At 40.7% G+C, this 16,445-nt stretch overlaps 1 protein-coding gene across 1 annotated transcript in view; it reads left to right on the top strand.

The window, feature by feature from the left end:
• The window catches only part of FNDC3B (fibronectin type III domain containing 3B), a 313,226-nt gene that overhangs the window by 179,135 nt on the left and 117,646 nt on the right, over positions 1–16,445 (top strand). Inside the window, exons 5-6 of the mRNA XM_070946542.1 lie at positions 9,441–9,684; positions 10,452–10,748. Coding sequence (XP_070802643.1) covers positions 9,441–9,684; positions 10,452–10,748 — 541 coding nt within the window. The remainder of the gene's footprint in view (positions 1–9,440; positions 9,685–10,451; positions 10,749–16,445) is intronic.

The following is a 16,445-nucleotide window of genomic DNA, read 5'->3' as shown; positions in this document are numbered from 1 at the left end:
CATCCCTTGATTTAATGCTTAGGAGAAAACAGGTTTTCAGAAAGACAGAGAGAATGAAGTGGATCTGAATTTGAAGGGGTGGATGTTGTTTCATTAGACAGGCACAAGGACAAGACATGCCTTCTGTGACCCACAAGATGACATTGTTTAAATCAGTGGTTCCCAATCCCCCAGTCGATTAACTGGCACCAGTCCACGGCATACCAGAAACTGGTCCGCCCAAATAAGCAAAGCCCCATCCACGGGATGCAGGCAGCACAAAAAATCATGCCCACTCCAGTCCACGGAAAAACCTCTCTCCAGGGAACTGGTCCCTGATGCCCAAAAGGCTGGTGGCTGCTGGATCATGCCCACCCTAACAGAACCTTTTGGGCAGATAGAAATAAGGAAAGGAAGAAAGTCCCTCAAATGACCTGGCTGTGTACCATGAAAGACTTTATAGGTGGTAACCAGCACTTGAATTTATTTATTTGCTTATTTATTTATCTATCAAATTTGTATGACCGCCCATCTCACGAAAAGTGACTTTGTACTATAAGGATATAAATCAATAATTTCTGAAAACTGATATTATTAAAAAGGTTGTGAAGATCTGAGTAAGATCTTGAATTGGAGTAAAATTATGTAAGAATGAAGTTAAATCAAGTCAAACTCAACTTCTGGTACCTTCACGGATATGTCCGTAAGATTTTCTTGGCCAATAGATGGACTTGGTTTACCATTACGTTCTTCTAGGAAGCTTTTTTCCCCAGATGTCCAAATTTAGTCTCTGCTTGTGGGATTTGTGATAGTCTCCCATCCAGTGCCAAACATTATGCTTAATTTTTCAATATCAACCAGGATTGGTTCAATGCTGCAATTGAACTACATTAGCAGTCTCTAATTAAAAGAAAGAAATAGCATATGATGGCGAAAATTTGAGAGTAGCTAGATTCAACCCTGGGCCAGATAGAGGAAAACGTCTGATCTTGTATAAAGCAGCTCCTTCTGCAGTTGTGTTGCTTAAGGGCTCCCAGTTTGCCTGGGAATCAATTGCTTATCATTGTTCTCAAGTCCCATGCAAAGCAAGTGTTGTGAAAACTCTTTTTTTTCCCCATTTAAATAAAACAGCTGGTTGCATAGTAAAAAGAAAAAGCTGTATATTATCTCCCCCCACCCACCACCCTCTCTTGAATCAAAATCTATTTCTCACCATGTGGTAAATGAATGTTCTGCTTTGCAAATAACTTCATACCAAACAACAGCTTGAAGCACGCAGTAGCCACTTGGTTAAGTTTCCTGTTGTTGTTTGTTGATGGTGATGTTATAATAGTTGTATTTCCCTTGTTTGCTCTTGCCTAGCTTCAGTGATGTAGGTAATTAATGGGATTATTGAGTGATTCTTTAATTTGCCTCGTGTTTGTTTTGGCCCCCGGGAAGATATGAATGTAAAGGAAATAAGAACATTCCAATTTGTGAAGAAAAACATATTTTGACTTCAATTTGCTCAGTCCTCAAAAGCCTACATCTCAAAGATCGAGCTGAAAACAGATATCCCCATGGAGAAATAACCTGTTAAACAAAAGCCATTAACTTATTTTTTTTCCATTTTATTATGCCAGCTTTCAGACTGTGATGGAATGTGCTTGAACATTGTCTCGACTGTCCGTTGATTGCAAATCCAGATTAAAATGTTGCATTTATTATATACGCTGCATAAAAATGATCAGCAGAAAAAGAGATTATCATTTGTTGGTGTGGAACATGCAGGAGGACTTGATTAGTTCTTCATCTGTTTGTTTGCCAGAGTGTTTAATAATATACTTAACTGGGCCAGGTAGAAATCTACCAGTTGCATACATAAAACTTTCTAAATTTGGGAATGTGTTAACCATTGTTACTTTTTTTCCTGACTTGCATTCTATGAAGCCACTGTTTTTGGATAGTTTATGGTTTGATGTATTATCCAGCTGCAGAAAATAGGTTAATGCACAACCATGCTGAGTTCATTGTGGAACGCAACCCGTGTGTCCTTTGTGAGTTGCTGGAGCCCAGTGTTCTATTCTGACTGTTGTAGAATAGAGTTTGAGATGGCTCTTCGTCCAGGAATTGGAATAGAACAGAGGTCTTCAAACTTAGCAGCTTTAGGATTTGAGGACTTCAATTCCCAGAATTTTGGGAGTTGAAGTCCACAAGTCTTAAAGCTGCCAAGTTTGGGGAACCCTGGGATAGAACCTTGACAATATCAATTGACCAGCCTGAGGTCAAAAGATACAGTAATAAATAATACACTGCTCAAAATGGTAAATGATTGATCCCAGCAGCTTGGAGTAGGTGTTGAAGGGAGGGGGAGAGAATTGTCCCCTTTGTCACTCCAAAAAAGAGGAGCCTAGGAAGCAACCTCTCCCTCCCAACCTGTATCCTATACAAACCATCCTCATAGGAAGGAAAAGAACCACTTTCCTTGATGGACACTCCAAGATGCAATCTCTTTCCTCCAGAGTTGGTCCAGAGAGGACTGTGAGCAAGGAGCAGAAGGAGCTGCAGTGGTTAGAATGCTGTTTTGCAGGCTACTTCTGCTGTCTACCAGCTGCCTGCCATTGGGAGTTCAATTGTCACTGGCTCAAGGTTGACTCAGCCTTCCATCCTTTCAAAGTTGGTAAAATGATGACCTAAATTGTTGGGGACAACATGCTGATTTTGTAAACCACTTAAAGAGGGCTGTAAAGCACTGTGAAGCAGTATATAAGTCTAAGTGCTATTGCTATTGTTGCAAATCTATATTATTAGATACTACAGTTAGATAGACTTTACAACAAACCCAAACTGCAACATTCCCCCAAATTATTCACACGATAACCTCAAGACATTTGGATTTAAGTAAGTGTGTTGACCCAGGGTATAACCTATCAGCCACGAAATCCTGTTGGGTGACTTTGCACCAGACAATCTCTTTTGACTGGCTCACAGGATGATAGAAACTAGGCACAAGAAATATACATAAGCTTGCTTGAGTTCTAGAACAAAAGGATGGATGTAAATCTGATAACGGCATCCATGCGTATTTTTAAAAAGGTAAAGATTCCCCTCACACATAAGTGCTAGTCATTCCCGACTCTAGGGGGTGATGCTCATCTCCATTTCAAAGCCAAAGAGCCAGCGCTGTCCGAGGACGTCTCCATGGTCATGTGGCTGGCATGACTAAACTCCAAAGACACACGGAACGCTGTTACCTTTCCACCAAAGATGGTCCCTATTTTTCTACTTGCATTTTTTACGTGCTTTCGAACTGCTAGGTTGGCAGAAGCTGGGACAAGTAACGGGAGCTCACTCTGTTAATGCGGTGCTAGAGATTCGAACTGCTGAACTGCCGACCTTTTGATCAGCAAGCTCAGTGTCTTAGCTACTGAGCCACTGGATCCCTTCATGCATATTTACACCTCTGCTATTTTTCTTTCCGCCATCTGTCTAGACCCCATTAGGATCTGTCCTCTCCTTCTCCAATTCACAAAAAATTAGAGAAAAGCAGCGCTAACACTGTCCCCAAGGATATATTTGCCCTTTTTGATCTACTTGCCTCCATGTCAAATCCCAGTGATGCTACGTGACTCGTTGCTCTTTATTGTGTCCTAGCAGCCCAACCACGAACAAAAGAGGAAGGGGGGAGGGCTTTTCTAAAAATATTGCTTACAGTGGAAAATAATGGAAGATGATTCCCTCTCTGGCTTTAGACATGCTTCCCCCCTTTTCTTTATGGAATGAAAGATCCATCTTTTCTTGGCTGACACTCTCTCTTTGCTATGTCACCCTGGGGAATTAATGACAGAACATGGAGCAAGGCCCTTAAGGAGCCCAAGCATTTGATAGGCTGGAAAGATTGTTTACAAATGTTGCCTTAATAAATAGTTGTGTCTTGCCTGCCTCGTTGGCAAGCTCACATTGCTGGAGCTCAGCAATGGGTTCCTCACAATTGACTTGGCAAAGCTTGACTGGATTTAAGGACTCAGACCTTTGGCATGGCACAAGACAACTCTTTAGAGCTGTCAAAGAATGGCACATCAAATTGCAAAACTGCGTCTTGACATATGAAATAACTATGCATTTGAAAAGGAGAACTGACCTAGAATTTATGGTATCTCAACATGGAAATTATATTTGGATTACCTTTCCATGCATGAGTTTCTGGTTTGAAGGGTTTTTTTTTTAAAAAAAAAACATAAAGTCTTAGTATTTAAGTCTTCAGTGATTTATTAGGTAAGGACAAAACCTTTTTGGCTAGATAGAAATTACTGCAACTATATATTTTGTTTCACATTTTATATGGTGTTGTTTCTGGTATACTAATTTAATTTTAACGATGACCTGAAATTTTAAAATGACATAAGCATTTTAAAATTATAAGCCAATTTTGAGCAAAACCAAACTACAGCGCTATTGAAAATTCTTATCAAAACTTTGTAGGTTTTTTTTTCTTTCTTAGTTTCATGATGTTTGTAAATTTCTGCTTTATTTGGTATTTTATTCTTTTTAATCTCAGTTTTCTTCTTATTTGGTCATTTTTTTTCCCTTTAAAATGTTTTAATTTTTTTTTAAAAAAACCCTTTATAACAAATAATGATGGAAACCCTAAAATAATTGATTGGCACCTGTTACACTGTTCAGCCTTGGACTGGATGACTGTTTGATTTGTTCACATTATTGACATCTCTGCACTGGAAAATTCTGGCTCTCAAATCAACACTCTAATTTTATTTTATTTATTTGCCACCTGTTTGGTTTTCAAATGACTCTGGTGACTTATGGCATAAAAACATTAGAATCCATAAATATTCCTAACCAATAAAATGACAATACCTTCAAAGTAAATTCATGGTCACGTGATGGGGAAGTGGGTAGGGCGATGGAGGGGGGAAGATGGGGATTATGAGTCCTTCCAGGCCAATCAGGATAGAACTGGGGGGGAAAGGATAGAAGAGCTGGAAAGCAATAGCAATAGCACTTAGACTTATATACCGCTTCACAGTGCTTTACAGCCCTCTCTAAGCGTTTTACAGAGTCTGCATATTGCCCCCCACTCCCAATAATCTGGGTCCTAATTTTACCGACCTCGGAAGGATGGAAGGCTGAGTCAATCATGAGCCAGTGACAATCAAACTGCCGAACTGCTGGCAGAATTTAGCCTGCAATACTGAATTCTAACCACTGCACCACCACAGCTCTCAGAAAGGAACTCTGCTTGACATAAAATATACGAGAGACATCTAAATCTCACTTCAGTGGATAATCCAGATCATGCTTGACACAACTAGGCACAGATTATGAGGCAAGCACAAATGTGTGTACCTTAGCTGATAACAAATTTGCTTGAAGACAAATCACTTGAATCAGCTGAATCTTGGAAAAACAAAGGCTTTTGCAAAGACACCCATCCCTTCTCTTCCTCTAGCATGGATGGCGCTCATGCCCTTCATTGTTAGCTATTTTGTTGTCTACATCAGTTTGCCTTGGAGAAAAACCATTGCTCAGTTATAAAGCGTGCTTTATATATCAGTAATCCTCTGTTCCTAATTCAGAGATGTCAGTGCTAAAAATATCCTGGTATGAGACTCCAGGTTGCACCTGCCAATCGGTGTGATCACTACCAGGCTTTTGGGAGCAATATCTGACTTCCACTTGGGAAAGCCAAGGGAAATCATCAAAACCATTAAAAAGTGAAAGTTAGAATATTTTGGACATGTGATGAGACACCCAGAAAAATACGCCATACTTCACTTAATCCTCCAGGGAAAGATTGAAGGCAAATGAGGTCCAGGCAGAAGAAGAACATCATGGCTTCAAAACCTAAGGGACTGGTTTGGACAAAACTCAGCAGCACTTTTTTGTGTGGCTGTTGATAAAAATAGGATTGCCAACATGATCGCCAACATCCAATGACGGATATGGCACAAGAAGAAGATCTGATTTATGGTATATTTGGAAATTTAGCAGGCAGTTTCAAAAGGCAAACACAATGCTACTAACGACTAATGCATTCAGTCCGCCATTTTCATCATGAGATAGATTTTAAACTTCATACCCCACAAATACAACGCCTGGTCTCATTTTTATAAAAAAAGGTTTGCTGTTTCTCCACTCTCTTCTTCATATAGCATTTTATCTGAAAAAGAGTTCTGCAGAATTTAAAACCTTGCATACTCTTTGGTGTCAGTTTGATTGACCTTCATATAGTTGTTGCCTCACCATACATGTCCTTCACATTTTATGGCATGTAGATGGATGTCAAGTTGTATTCATGCAGGAAAGCAAATGAAAAGCCGTTTTTATCATTAGGGAACAAAATCAATGCCTTTATTAGCACTAATTGAAATGTCACAAAAGAAGACAGTTTGTTGATACAGATGATTGAGTATTGCTAATGTACTTACAAATTAACCTATGGAGTGGTTAATATGTAATAAATGTTTGTCAATCATCTCCTTAATTCAATCTCAAAAGGAACAGCAATTCATCCATTGCTCCCAAGGTATCCCTTACTTTAGTCAAAATACTGTATGTTGTTCAGATAACCAACATTTTGTAAATGTCACTTCAAACTTCTGTCAAAGAATTGGATTACCAATTGCTTTCCTTACTCACACACAACAGCTTGGGGAACAGATAATATAATTAGAGCACACTATTTAATAAGTCTTAAAAGCATCTACAAAATTCATATTTATATATTTACAGTAAGAAATCCACCCTAAGTGTATAATAATTGGAACAGGGCTTGGAATAATTGGAATAATTGGAATAGGATTAGAAATAATGAGATATGGGAGATATAGTTGAGTAATAATTAAAAGACTGACTTTTTAAAAAACTGCCTGACGTTTCCATGCATTCCTCCCCCCCACCCCTCTTTTGGCTATTTCTAACATAGTCCAAACCTCTTGGGATAAATTATGGAGGGAACTTTTATAGGCTAGAAATATTGGACCGATGGGCCTCTGAAATTAAATAGAAGATTATCTAAGACTGAAGTAACTGCAGATTCAATCACTTTATCAAGCCTTGGGTAAAGATCCAAAAGGACAGATGAATGAAGCATCTCATTCCCATGGCAATAATCAAAGTGAGACCTTCCTTTAATCCAAGGACAATTAATATACCATTTGACAGAATCTTTTGGCATGCTCCTCTAAAGCTAGAATCTTTGAAGCTACAGTACATCATTTTCAGGAGAACAGCTGAACATGGAAAGCCAAGGACATCTTAGAACTTGGCACTTTCTGGGGGTTAAGCTTGATGTAGTGGCAACTGTCCCATCAACTGTTCCAACTGTAGAATTCAACTGCTAAATTATTTTATTCTTCCCAACGTTTTTTGGATAGCAGTCATGACTCTTATTTTTCTACGGGCCCAAATTCCTTTATATTTTCCAGCGGGAAAAAAAAATGCAAGCAAGCCAACCATCAACCGCTGCTTATTTGCCTTCTCCTTATTACCCCAACTCAGTACTTTCTAGGCAACACAGAACCACCCGTTGGAGATGACCCAGGATGCTCCTTTTGGTCAAGAAAAATAAATAGACCCTCAGTGAGCTTTATTATCTTTCTCTCATGCACTTTTCTTTCAATCACTTGATTCAGAACCTTCTGCTCTGGCATCTTGGAGAACAATCTGTGGACAATACAGACATTTGGAAGCAATCCATGGATGATAGAGACAGATTCTTCTTGCCCTTTAGCTTTCAAAACCAGCAACCAATCCAAATGAATTTATTTTTTTTAATAGAATTTGTATGGCTGCTCACTCACTCTCAATGATTCTGAGTGGCTTACAAAGGTAAAAACCCAGTATACATGCAATAAAAACAATAACCCCCACCCATCGGTAACAACAATTAATCAGACAAGTCACTAGATGAGCACCATCGAACTCTGGATTCCCCAGGCCTGTTTGCAAAACCAGGTCTCCAGGGCCTTATGAAGGAATGTCAAAGTGGAGGCCAATCTAATCTCCTCAGGGATGATGTTCCAAAGGGAAGGGGCCACCACAGAGAAGTCCTACCAGATTTGTTCTGAGTCCCACCAGATTTGTCAGTGTATTCATGACTGGCAGAGACATGGTAACAAGGTCAGCCAATGGGAGCTGAGACAGCAAGGAGCCTGGGCATGGCTTAGCTGTGTTTAGCTCTAAGTGCTGTGCTGAGAACCAAAACAAAAAACTAGTCTGCTGAATTGAAACTGAAAACTGTTCTCTCCTGTTGGTATTGTATATTTACTTCATGTGTTATATATAAAGAGAAGTTAATGAATCCTGCTGAATCAGTTACCTGTGTTTGTTTTCTGGATTTGATTGCTGCAACAAACTCTGACAAGATTTACCTCCTTAGGAGAGGGCATTTACAACATTCCCTGTCTCCCCAGGTAGATCCCCAGGTAATTGTGACTAGAAAAAGATGGTCAAGACGTTCAGATAACCGGATCCCAAGTCATGTAGGGCTTTGAAGGTGTCAATCAGCACTTTGAATTGTACCTGGAAGCAGATCTGCAGCCACTGCAGCTCCCTCAGGAGAGACGACACACCTATGAACATCTGGATCTGCACAAAACCATGCAGGCCACTGCATTTTGAACCAAATATACTCCATACAATCGGTGGTGGGATCCTGCTGGTTTAACAACCAGTTCGGTGATTGCGCACTTCATGTGCATGCGCACATGCACAGTTTTACAAAAATGTACCTTCCGCATTACTGCTGGAAATTAACACAGCCGAGGCACGGCAATCCGCTCTGCCGCGCGAATCAGCTGAGAAGATATAGGTCAATAAAGTGCAGGGGCGGGTGGGCCCACCTGATCGTGGGAGTGAACCTGTTCACTCCCAGCTGATCGTCGGAGCTACCAGTTCGCTCAAACCGGTCTGAACCAGTAGAATCCCACTCCTGTGTACAATGGTATAAACCACAAAAGGCATAATATCAACTTTGGCTGTTAAGTCTTGGTTTCTCACAGGTCTGATTTCCTTAGTTTTTGAACTCCTTGCTTTTTCTATCTATCATCAAACTCCACAAATAATATTGAACAAAAGGCCCCCTGTTTGGTATTCACCCAGTCCTTTAGGTTGGCATTTGAATCTGTACAAAAACAAAATGTGTCCTTTTAAAGGGACAAGTAACTTCTGCACGCTGGTGCTACTTTGATCTCTGTTCAAATTCTCATTGTTAAAGCAATTACAAAATGCCTTGCTATAATTAGGATGGCTGCCTGAATGTCTGCCGTGAGTGAGCTGTTATCATGGAAATTTCTGGCATCGGACTTTCTTAGATAGAGATGATCTTCCTTACCCTAAAAAAAAAAAAAAAAGCTTTTCTGTTTATTGAATGGAAGGAAAAGAATGACACATTACTGTTATTATTTCAGGCAAATATATATATATATGCTAATTTTATTCATCCGGTTGCCTTTCCTTTGCAGGTATTAGAAGACAGTACGGGCGTTCGAAGGGTGGTTGTCACGCCTCAGTCTCCAGAGTGCTATCCTGCTAGCTATCCTTCTGCCATTTCTCCAACGCACCACTTACCACCATACCTCACTCATCATCCTCATTTCATCCATAACTCTCATACAGCTTTCTACCCGCCTGTTACCGGGCCTGGAGATATACCACCTCAGTTTTTTCCTCAGCATCACCTTCCGCCTACCATTTATGGAGAGCAAGGTAAACTCAACTCTACACCTTTCAAATCTAGGTTACGTATTTTGCCGCGCTGCCTTGATTTGTTGAAACAGGACGGGCACAAGCTGTCCTCCACTTACAATCACACCTGGGATCGATATTTTTCATTGGTGTTAAGTGAGTCCTGTTGGATGTTTCTGCTCTTTCTTTCTTTTTTTTTTTTTTTGGTCGCAGTTGTTGAACAATTCGTTGCAGTTTTTAACGGAATCGTGTGGTTATTAAGCAAATCAAACTTTACCCACTGACTTCGTTGGTCAGAGGCCAGGTGGGAAGGTCACAAGTGTAGCGATCGTGCGACACACCAGGACACTGCAACAGGTTGCCAACATTTACGATGGTTATTAAGCAAATCCAGCTTCACCTACTGACTTTGTTGGTCAGAAGCCAGGTGGGAAGGTCACAGGTATGGCAATCATGTGACACACCAGGACACTGCAACAGGTTGCCAACATTTACAATGGTTGCAGTGTCCTGGAGTCACGTGGTCACCTTTTGCTACCTTCTGACAAACAAAGTCAACAGGGAAAGCCAGATTCACTTAACAACTGTGTTGCTAATTTAAAAACTCCAGCGATTCCCTTAGCAACCATGGCTATAAAATGGAGCAAGCCTCACTTAACAAGTGTCTCGCTTAGCAATAGAAATTTTGGGCTCAGTTGTGGTCGTAAGTCGAGGGCTGCCTGAAAAGAAATGCAGATGGCATTTGCATGGAATCTGAACTGTATGCCCTTTATCTTGTTTCATTTCAGAAATCATATATGGAATGTCAAGTTTCATAAACAGGGAAGATCAGTACAACAAACCGCAGCACAAAAAAATCAAAGACAGGCAGATTGATCGGCAGAACCGTTTGAACAGCCCTCCAGCCATCTACAAGAGCCATCCAGCGTGTACGACGGTCTACAATGGTACCCTCAAGACTCAAAACGGGGCCACCAACGGGGCAGGAGGCATCGGAGGCATAAGCGGAGGGGGGATGCCAGTCATCAAAAAGGCAGAACGCAGAGCAAGAAGCAGCCCCAAGACCAACGAACAGGATTTGCATGGTAAAGTTAGCAACTTTTGGTTCTCCTTCCTTCCTTTTTCTTTCTTTTCTTTTCTTTTCTTTTCTTTCTTTTTTTTTTTGTATTTCTTCCTATTGTTTCAGATTTCTAGAAACAAGCAAGGAGAAAAATAAAAGAAATACATAGAACTCACGCCATGTGCAGATGATAGATGGATAGATAGATAGATAGATAGATAGATAGATAGATAGATAGATAGAACATATATAGATGTGTGGGGGCACACGCATATATATGAGTTTCATAGATAGATAGATAGATAGATAGATAGATAGATAGATAGATAGATAGATAGATAGAGATAGAGATAGATGATATAGAGATAGATAGATAGATAGATAGATAGATAGATAGATAGATAGATAGATACCGTGTTTCCCCGAAAATAAGACATCCCCTGATAATAAACCCAATTGGGCTTTTGAGCATATCCACTAAAATAAGCCCCCCAAAATAATCCCTTCCCAAAAATAATCCCTCCCTGAAAATAATCCCTCCCCAAAAATATTTAACCGCATGTACAGCCAGTTGCCGCCATTTCCTCTGGTTAGGGTTAGGGAGACAGAGCTGGAAATCAGGTAAGAAGGCAAGAGGAGCCCCATCTTGCTCCACACACCCCAAAATAATAAGACCTCCCGGAAAATAAGGCCAAGCGATTATTTCAAGGTTCAAAAAAATATAAGACAGGGTCTTATTTTGGGGAAAACATGTTAGATATAATTTCATATATATTTTATATATAGGTATATATTAAAGAATTCATACAGAAATTAAAATATGACTTTCTTAAAACTTTCAAGTTTTCAAAAGAAAGAGGAAACCATTGTTTGCATAAACTCTCTGACTTACAGAAACACGAAACAGGTCACTCCAGCTGTTCTTATACCATACTCTTTTTACCAAACATTTCTTAAGTCAAAACCACGCAGATAGCAGACCTGATATATTTATTCTTATTCTTTGAGGCTGCAGTTTTATGTTCCCCAACCTGGGACTAAGTTCCACTGAATTTCATCTTCTGGGTTGATGTATATTAAGACTACACAGTGAAAATAGCTCAAAAGTGATTGCTTATCATTCTTGCTTCATAACTTAGCTTGTCGGTAGATGTACTCATTCTAAGGCCTCTCACATTCAGTGGACCTTTTTAAGTTGATATGGAGTGATATTTCAGTCAATTCCCAGTTTGTGCTAAAAGAAAATAATTGAAAACATATGCGATGTTCTTTAAATATTAGGTGATGCTCCTTTTATAAGTAGAGTAGTCCTCGACGTAGAATCACAATGGAGCCCAAAATTTCCATTGCTAAGTAAGACAGTTGTTAAGTGAGTTTTCCCCCATTTTACAACCTGTCTTGCCACAATTGTGGCGTTGTTAAGTTAGTATAGCAGGGTTGTTAAGTGAGTCTGACTTCCCTCTTGACTCTGCTTGTCAAAAGGTCACAAAAGATGACCACATGACCATGGGACACTGCAACCGTCATAAATATGAGTCAGTTGCCCAGCGTCCGACTTTTGATCCCATGATCATGGGGATGCTGCAATGGTCGTAAGTGTGAAAGGCGATCATAAATCACTTTTTTTTCAATGCCATTGTAACTTCATATGGTCAGAAATGAATGGCTGTGTGAATTGAGAACTACCTGTACATTTCACTTAAATAACTTTGCAGGGTCTGATTTCTTCCTTGACTGCTTTTCGTCCTTCTTCCAGATTCTATTCCTCATCTATTCTTACTGGCTACTTTGATTGGCTCCTTCTTTTCCCCTGCAATTATTCTTCATCCCACGTAATGGTTCTGGTTGCCAGGCCTTATTTTTAGTGCCACATCAGACACAAGAGATCAGCATATGCTGGCATGTAGCTCTAAGCATCTTGAAAAATCTACCGAAAGGCTGGCTTGTTGTTCTGGTTGCCAATATTAGTATTCTGAAATAAGCTTGCTGTCAGGGTGAATGCCTGCTGTAGAAAATTCATCATAGGAAGTCACCAGTCATCATCCTGTTAATTGGGGGTATTGTACTGCTATGACAGAGTTCTTTATATACAGAAAGTCTTGTATTTGTTTCCTGGCTTATTCAGAGAAAAAGGTCAGGGAGCAATTAAATTAAAAAAAAATGGTCTACTGGAGTTCCTTTTGCCAGGCAAAGTAAACTTACTTGTCTCAATTTAGGGACTTGCTGATGTGTAGGGATTATAATTTCTCAGAAATTTTCATCTGGGAATTCTAGCATCTCGGCATATTTGGAGGGCATTGGGGATGGGGAAGGCTGGAACAGGTAGTACAGATGTGGTATTCAGCAGGTTCTGGTCAGTTCTGGTGAACCAGTAGTGGAAATTTTGAGTAGTTCAGAGAACTGGTAAATACCACCTCTGACTGGCCCCGCCCCCATCTATTCTCTGCGTCCCGAGTCCCAGCTGATCGGGAGGAAATGGGGATTTTGCAATAACCTTCCCCTAGAGTGGGAGGGAATGGATTTTACAGTATCCTTCCCCTGCCACGCCCACCAAGCCACACCATGCCTACCAAGCCACGCCCACAGAACCAGTAGTAAAAAAAAATTTGAATCCCACCACTGAGTAGTAGCTAGTTGGATAAACAGAATAAGGAGTCTCCTGTGTTCCTGTTTCATTGCATCTATGTTGAAACCAAATTCTACTGGCTTTTTTGTCCCTTCCTTATAAATGAAGTGTTTATAGTGCTTGTAAGCTATAAAATAATGAATTGCAATGGCTGTTTTGACCGTGGAAACATTTTGGAAGACGGAGGTTAAAGGGCTGAACCTAGGCAAGAAGAAAATCAATTTAGTTTAATTGCTAGAGGAAGCTGATTGAGTAAAGTCTGGTGATGCCTGAACACGTTCATGAACCAGCACAGGTAGTGGCTATCAAACAATACCCAACTCTTCCTCAAACCAGCTGTGGTATATGCCATTTAAATTCTGACCATGTTGTATGGCAGCTTAAATTAGTACTAATGTACTTTGGAAGCCACTCCAGTAAGAATGGCTTATAGTCATATCAGTCCTTGTGAGTGCTCTGTCCTCCAAACTATCATCAGATGGTTGCTGCTGTTTCTGAATGCCAGGAGAGCTCTCTTTGAGTTTTTGGGGATTGCTTTTGAAATTGACAAATCATAAAGAGTAGCAGACTATTTGCACAATAGCGTGTGCAAATCTCCCTTGATTCAGAGTATCTCAGTGACAGAATGGAATCCTTTTGGAGAAGGAAAGAGAGAGAGACAATTGAGTCCTTGGTACTCTCTGAATGTCAGCGTTCCAAGAAATGCACCGGTAGAAAGCAGAACTCCAAGGCAGGTAGATTCCTCAAAAAACAAATTTATTGGATTCATCATATTGGCACAACTGGTGAAAACCGACTCTGAACGTTCCCGCGGTTTTTACCTAATTAAAAGAGAAAGTTTTTTCCCTTTCCCCAAGTCATCAGTCACATGGCTCAATAGATGTGCTGGCCAGTTGCTTAGTTACTTTGCTCCTCCTCCCCTCCCAGCCACCTGTTGGGATGACCTTGGTTCCCATAGGAAAAACCTTTTGTTTTGACTGCAAAACTCCAGTTAACTATTTCCCTCCCCCTCCCATCTAGTGGCAACCCTGATGCCTCAGAGATGGACCAGCCAGTTTCGCTTCAGGGTTGACACTGAGCTTGGTTGCTTTCTTGCAAACATTTTGTTACCAAAACTAGGTAACATCATCAATGCCTAGATGATGATGTTACCTAGTTTGGGTCATGAAATGTCTGCAAGAAAACAACCAAACTCAGAGAGCACCAAGGAGCCCTCATTTCAACCCTGAGCTACAAATATTCTCCTTTATTGAGAGACAATTCAGCAAAGCCAAGTTGAGGCTTGCAACAAAAGTTCATCTGTGATCTGCAAGTGTGTATGGGCTTGTGCTTTTCATCACCTCCTAGGTCTACACCCACTTCACCTTCAGGTGTGATAAGAAAAATTACCTTGAGACTTTCTTGCCAGCACAAGATATCTTCCCATTTCCAGACAAAACAAACGAAATGGTGAACTGCAGCCTTTTTCATACTTCCACCCTCCAAATGTCTTGGATTCCCAATCACTCAAGTAATTTATATTTATTTATTTATTTATTAGTTCAATTTATATGCTGCCCTCCTCCAAAGACTCAGGGCGGCTTACAATGCACTTATAGCAATAGCCTTCATTCTTTTGTATATACCTGCTTATTAGGGCTTTTGGCCCCCCCATAAGCAGTGTTTCTACAAAGTCAGCTTATTGCCCCCACAATCCGGGTCCTCAATTTACCTACCTCGGAAGGATGGAATGCTGAGTCAACCTTGAGCCTGGTGAGATCTGAACTTGCACTAATTGCAGGCAGCTGGCAGCTAAGTGCTACATAACAGCACTTAGTCTGCTGCACCACCAAGGCCCCTATATCAAGGGGTAAATGCAGCAGTTGAAAAAGGTTCACTGGTTTGTTTGGTAGCTCTTGTGCTTCTGTAGGCAAATTTAGCCTGAGTCTGAATGTGCAGTTGAGATAAGGGCTTCAGGTGTCAGAGGACAGAATCAGACAACATTATAGTAGAATTACAATGCTATGGTTGTCCTGGCCCATTTTCTTCAGGTGTGTAGTTGCAACTGTCGACTGAAGCACCTTGTGCCCAAGCTCAGTATTTTTGTTGCCCATGGAGAATGCCCTGCATGACAAAACTGACAGGGGCTTATCTGTCCTATCTTCCAATCAGCTGGTCACGTCTGTTGACTTCAGCAAGGAACTTCAACAGCTGAATTGGGAAAAGGGCAGCATTTTAATTGTTAGCCTTTTTCTTCTTTTGCTTTTCAAGCTGGCAGGCTTGAGATAGTCTTCTGCCTTCTCTAAAGAAAACAACCAGGATATCAAATCATTGGTTGTTTAAACTGAGCTTGTGCCTATAAAACTGGCTTCTGAGAACAAAGGATTTGACTTAGTTAGTACCCTGCCTTTATTATTTTTTTACAAATAACATAGGGTGGCAAACATCTATAACACACCCATGGGTGCTTTTTCAAGAGGCAACTAGACTTTCTTGATTTTCTTTGAAGACATTTCACTTCTCATCCAAGAAGCTTCTTCAGCTCTGACTGGACGGTGGGGAATGGAAGGATTTATACTCCTTGCAGACAGCTGGTCATTTGCATTGAGGCCCCCTGGAGGTTTATCTGTGTCATCAGGATCATCTGAATAGTTCCACATCCATTTGCACTACTCAGGTGACCCTGATGACACAGCTAAACCTCCAGGTGACCTCAACCTATTCTCTAAAAGAATGCAAATGACCAAATGTCTTCAAGGAGTATAAATCCTTCTATTCCCCGCCATCCAGTCAGAGCTGAAGGTGCTTCTTAGATGAGAAGCAAAACATTTTCAAAGAAAACCAAGAAAATCCAGTTGCACCTTGAAAAAGCACACTTGAGACAACTATACCCTGGATGACTGAGAATCTCCATAGAAATATACAACACAGGTGAAATCCAGCAGGTTCTGACAGGTTCTGGAGAACTGGTAGCAGAAATTTTGAGCAGTTCAGAGAACTGGCAAATACCACCTCTGGCTGGGCCCAGAGCGGGATGGGAATGGGGATTTTGCAGTATCCTTCCCCTGGAGTGGGGAGGGAATGGAGATTTTGCAGTATCCTTCCCCTGCCCGCCCA

The sequence above is a fragment of the Pituophis catenifer genome, unplaced genomic scaffold (genome assembly GCF_029215685.1).
Source record: "Pituophis catenifer annectens isolate HBS135680 unplaced genomic scaffold, rPitCat1.0.hap2 SCAF_6, whole genome shotgun sequence".
NCBI lineage: Eukaryota > Metazoa > Chordata > Lepidosauria > Squamata > Colubridae > Pituophis > Pituophis catenifer.
Note: the sequence above shows the minus strand (reverse complement) of the source record. Positions and strands in the feature narration are given on the sequence as shown.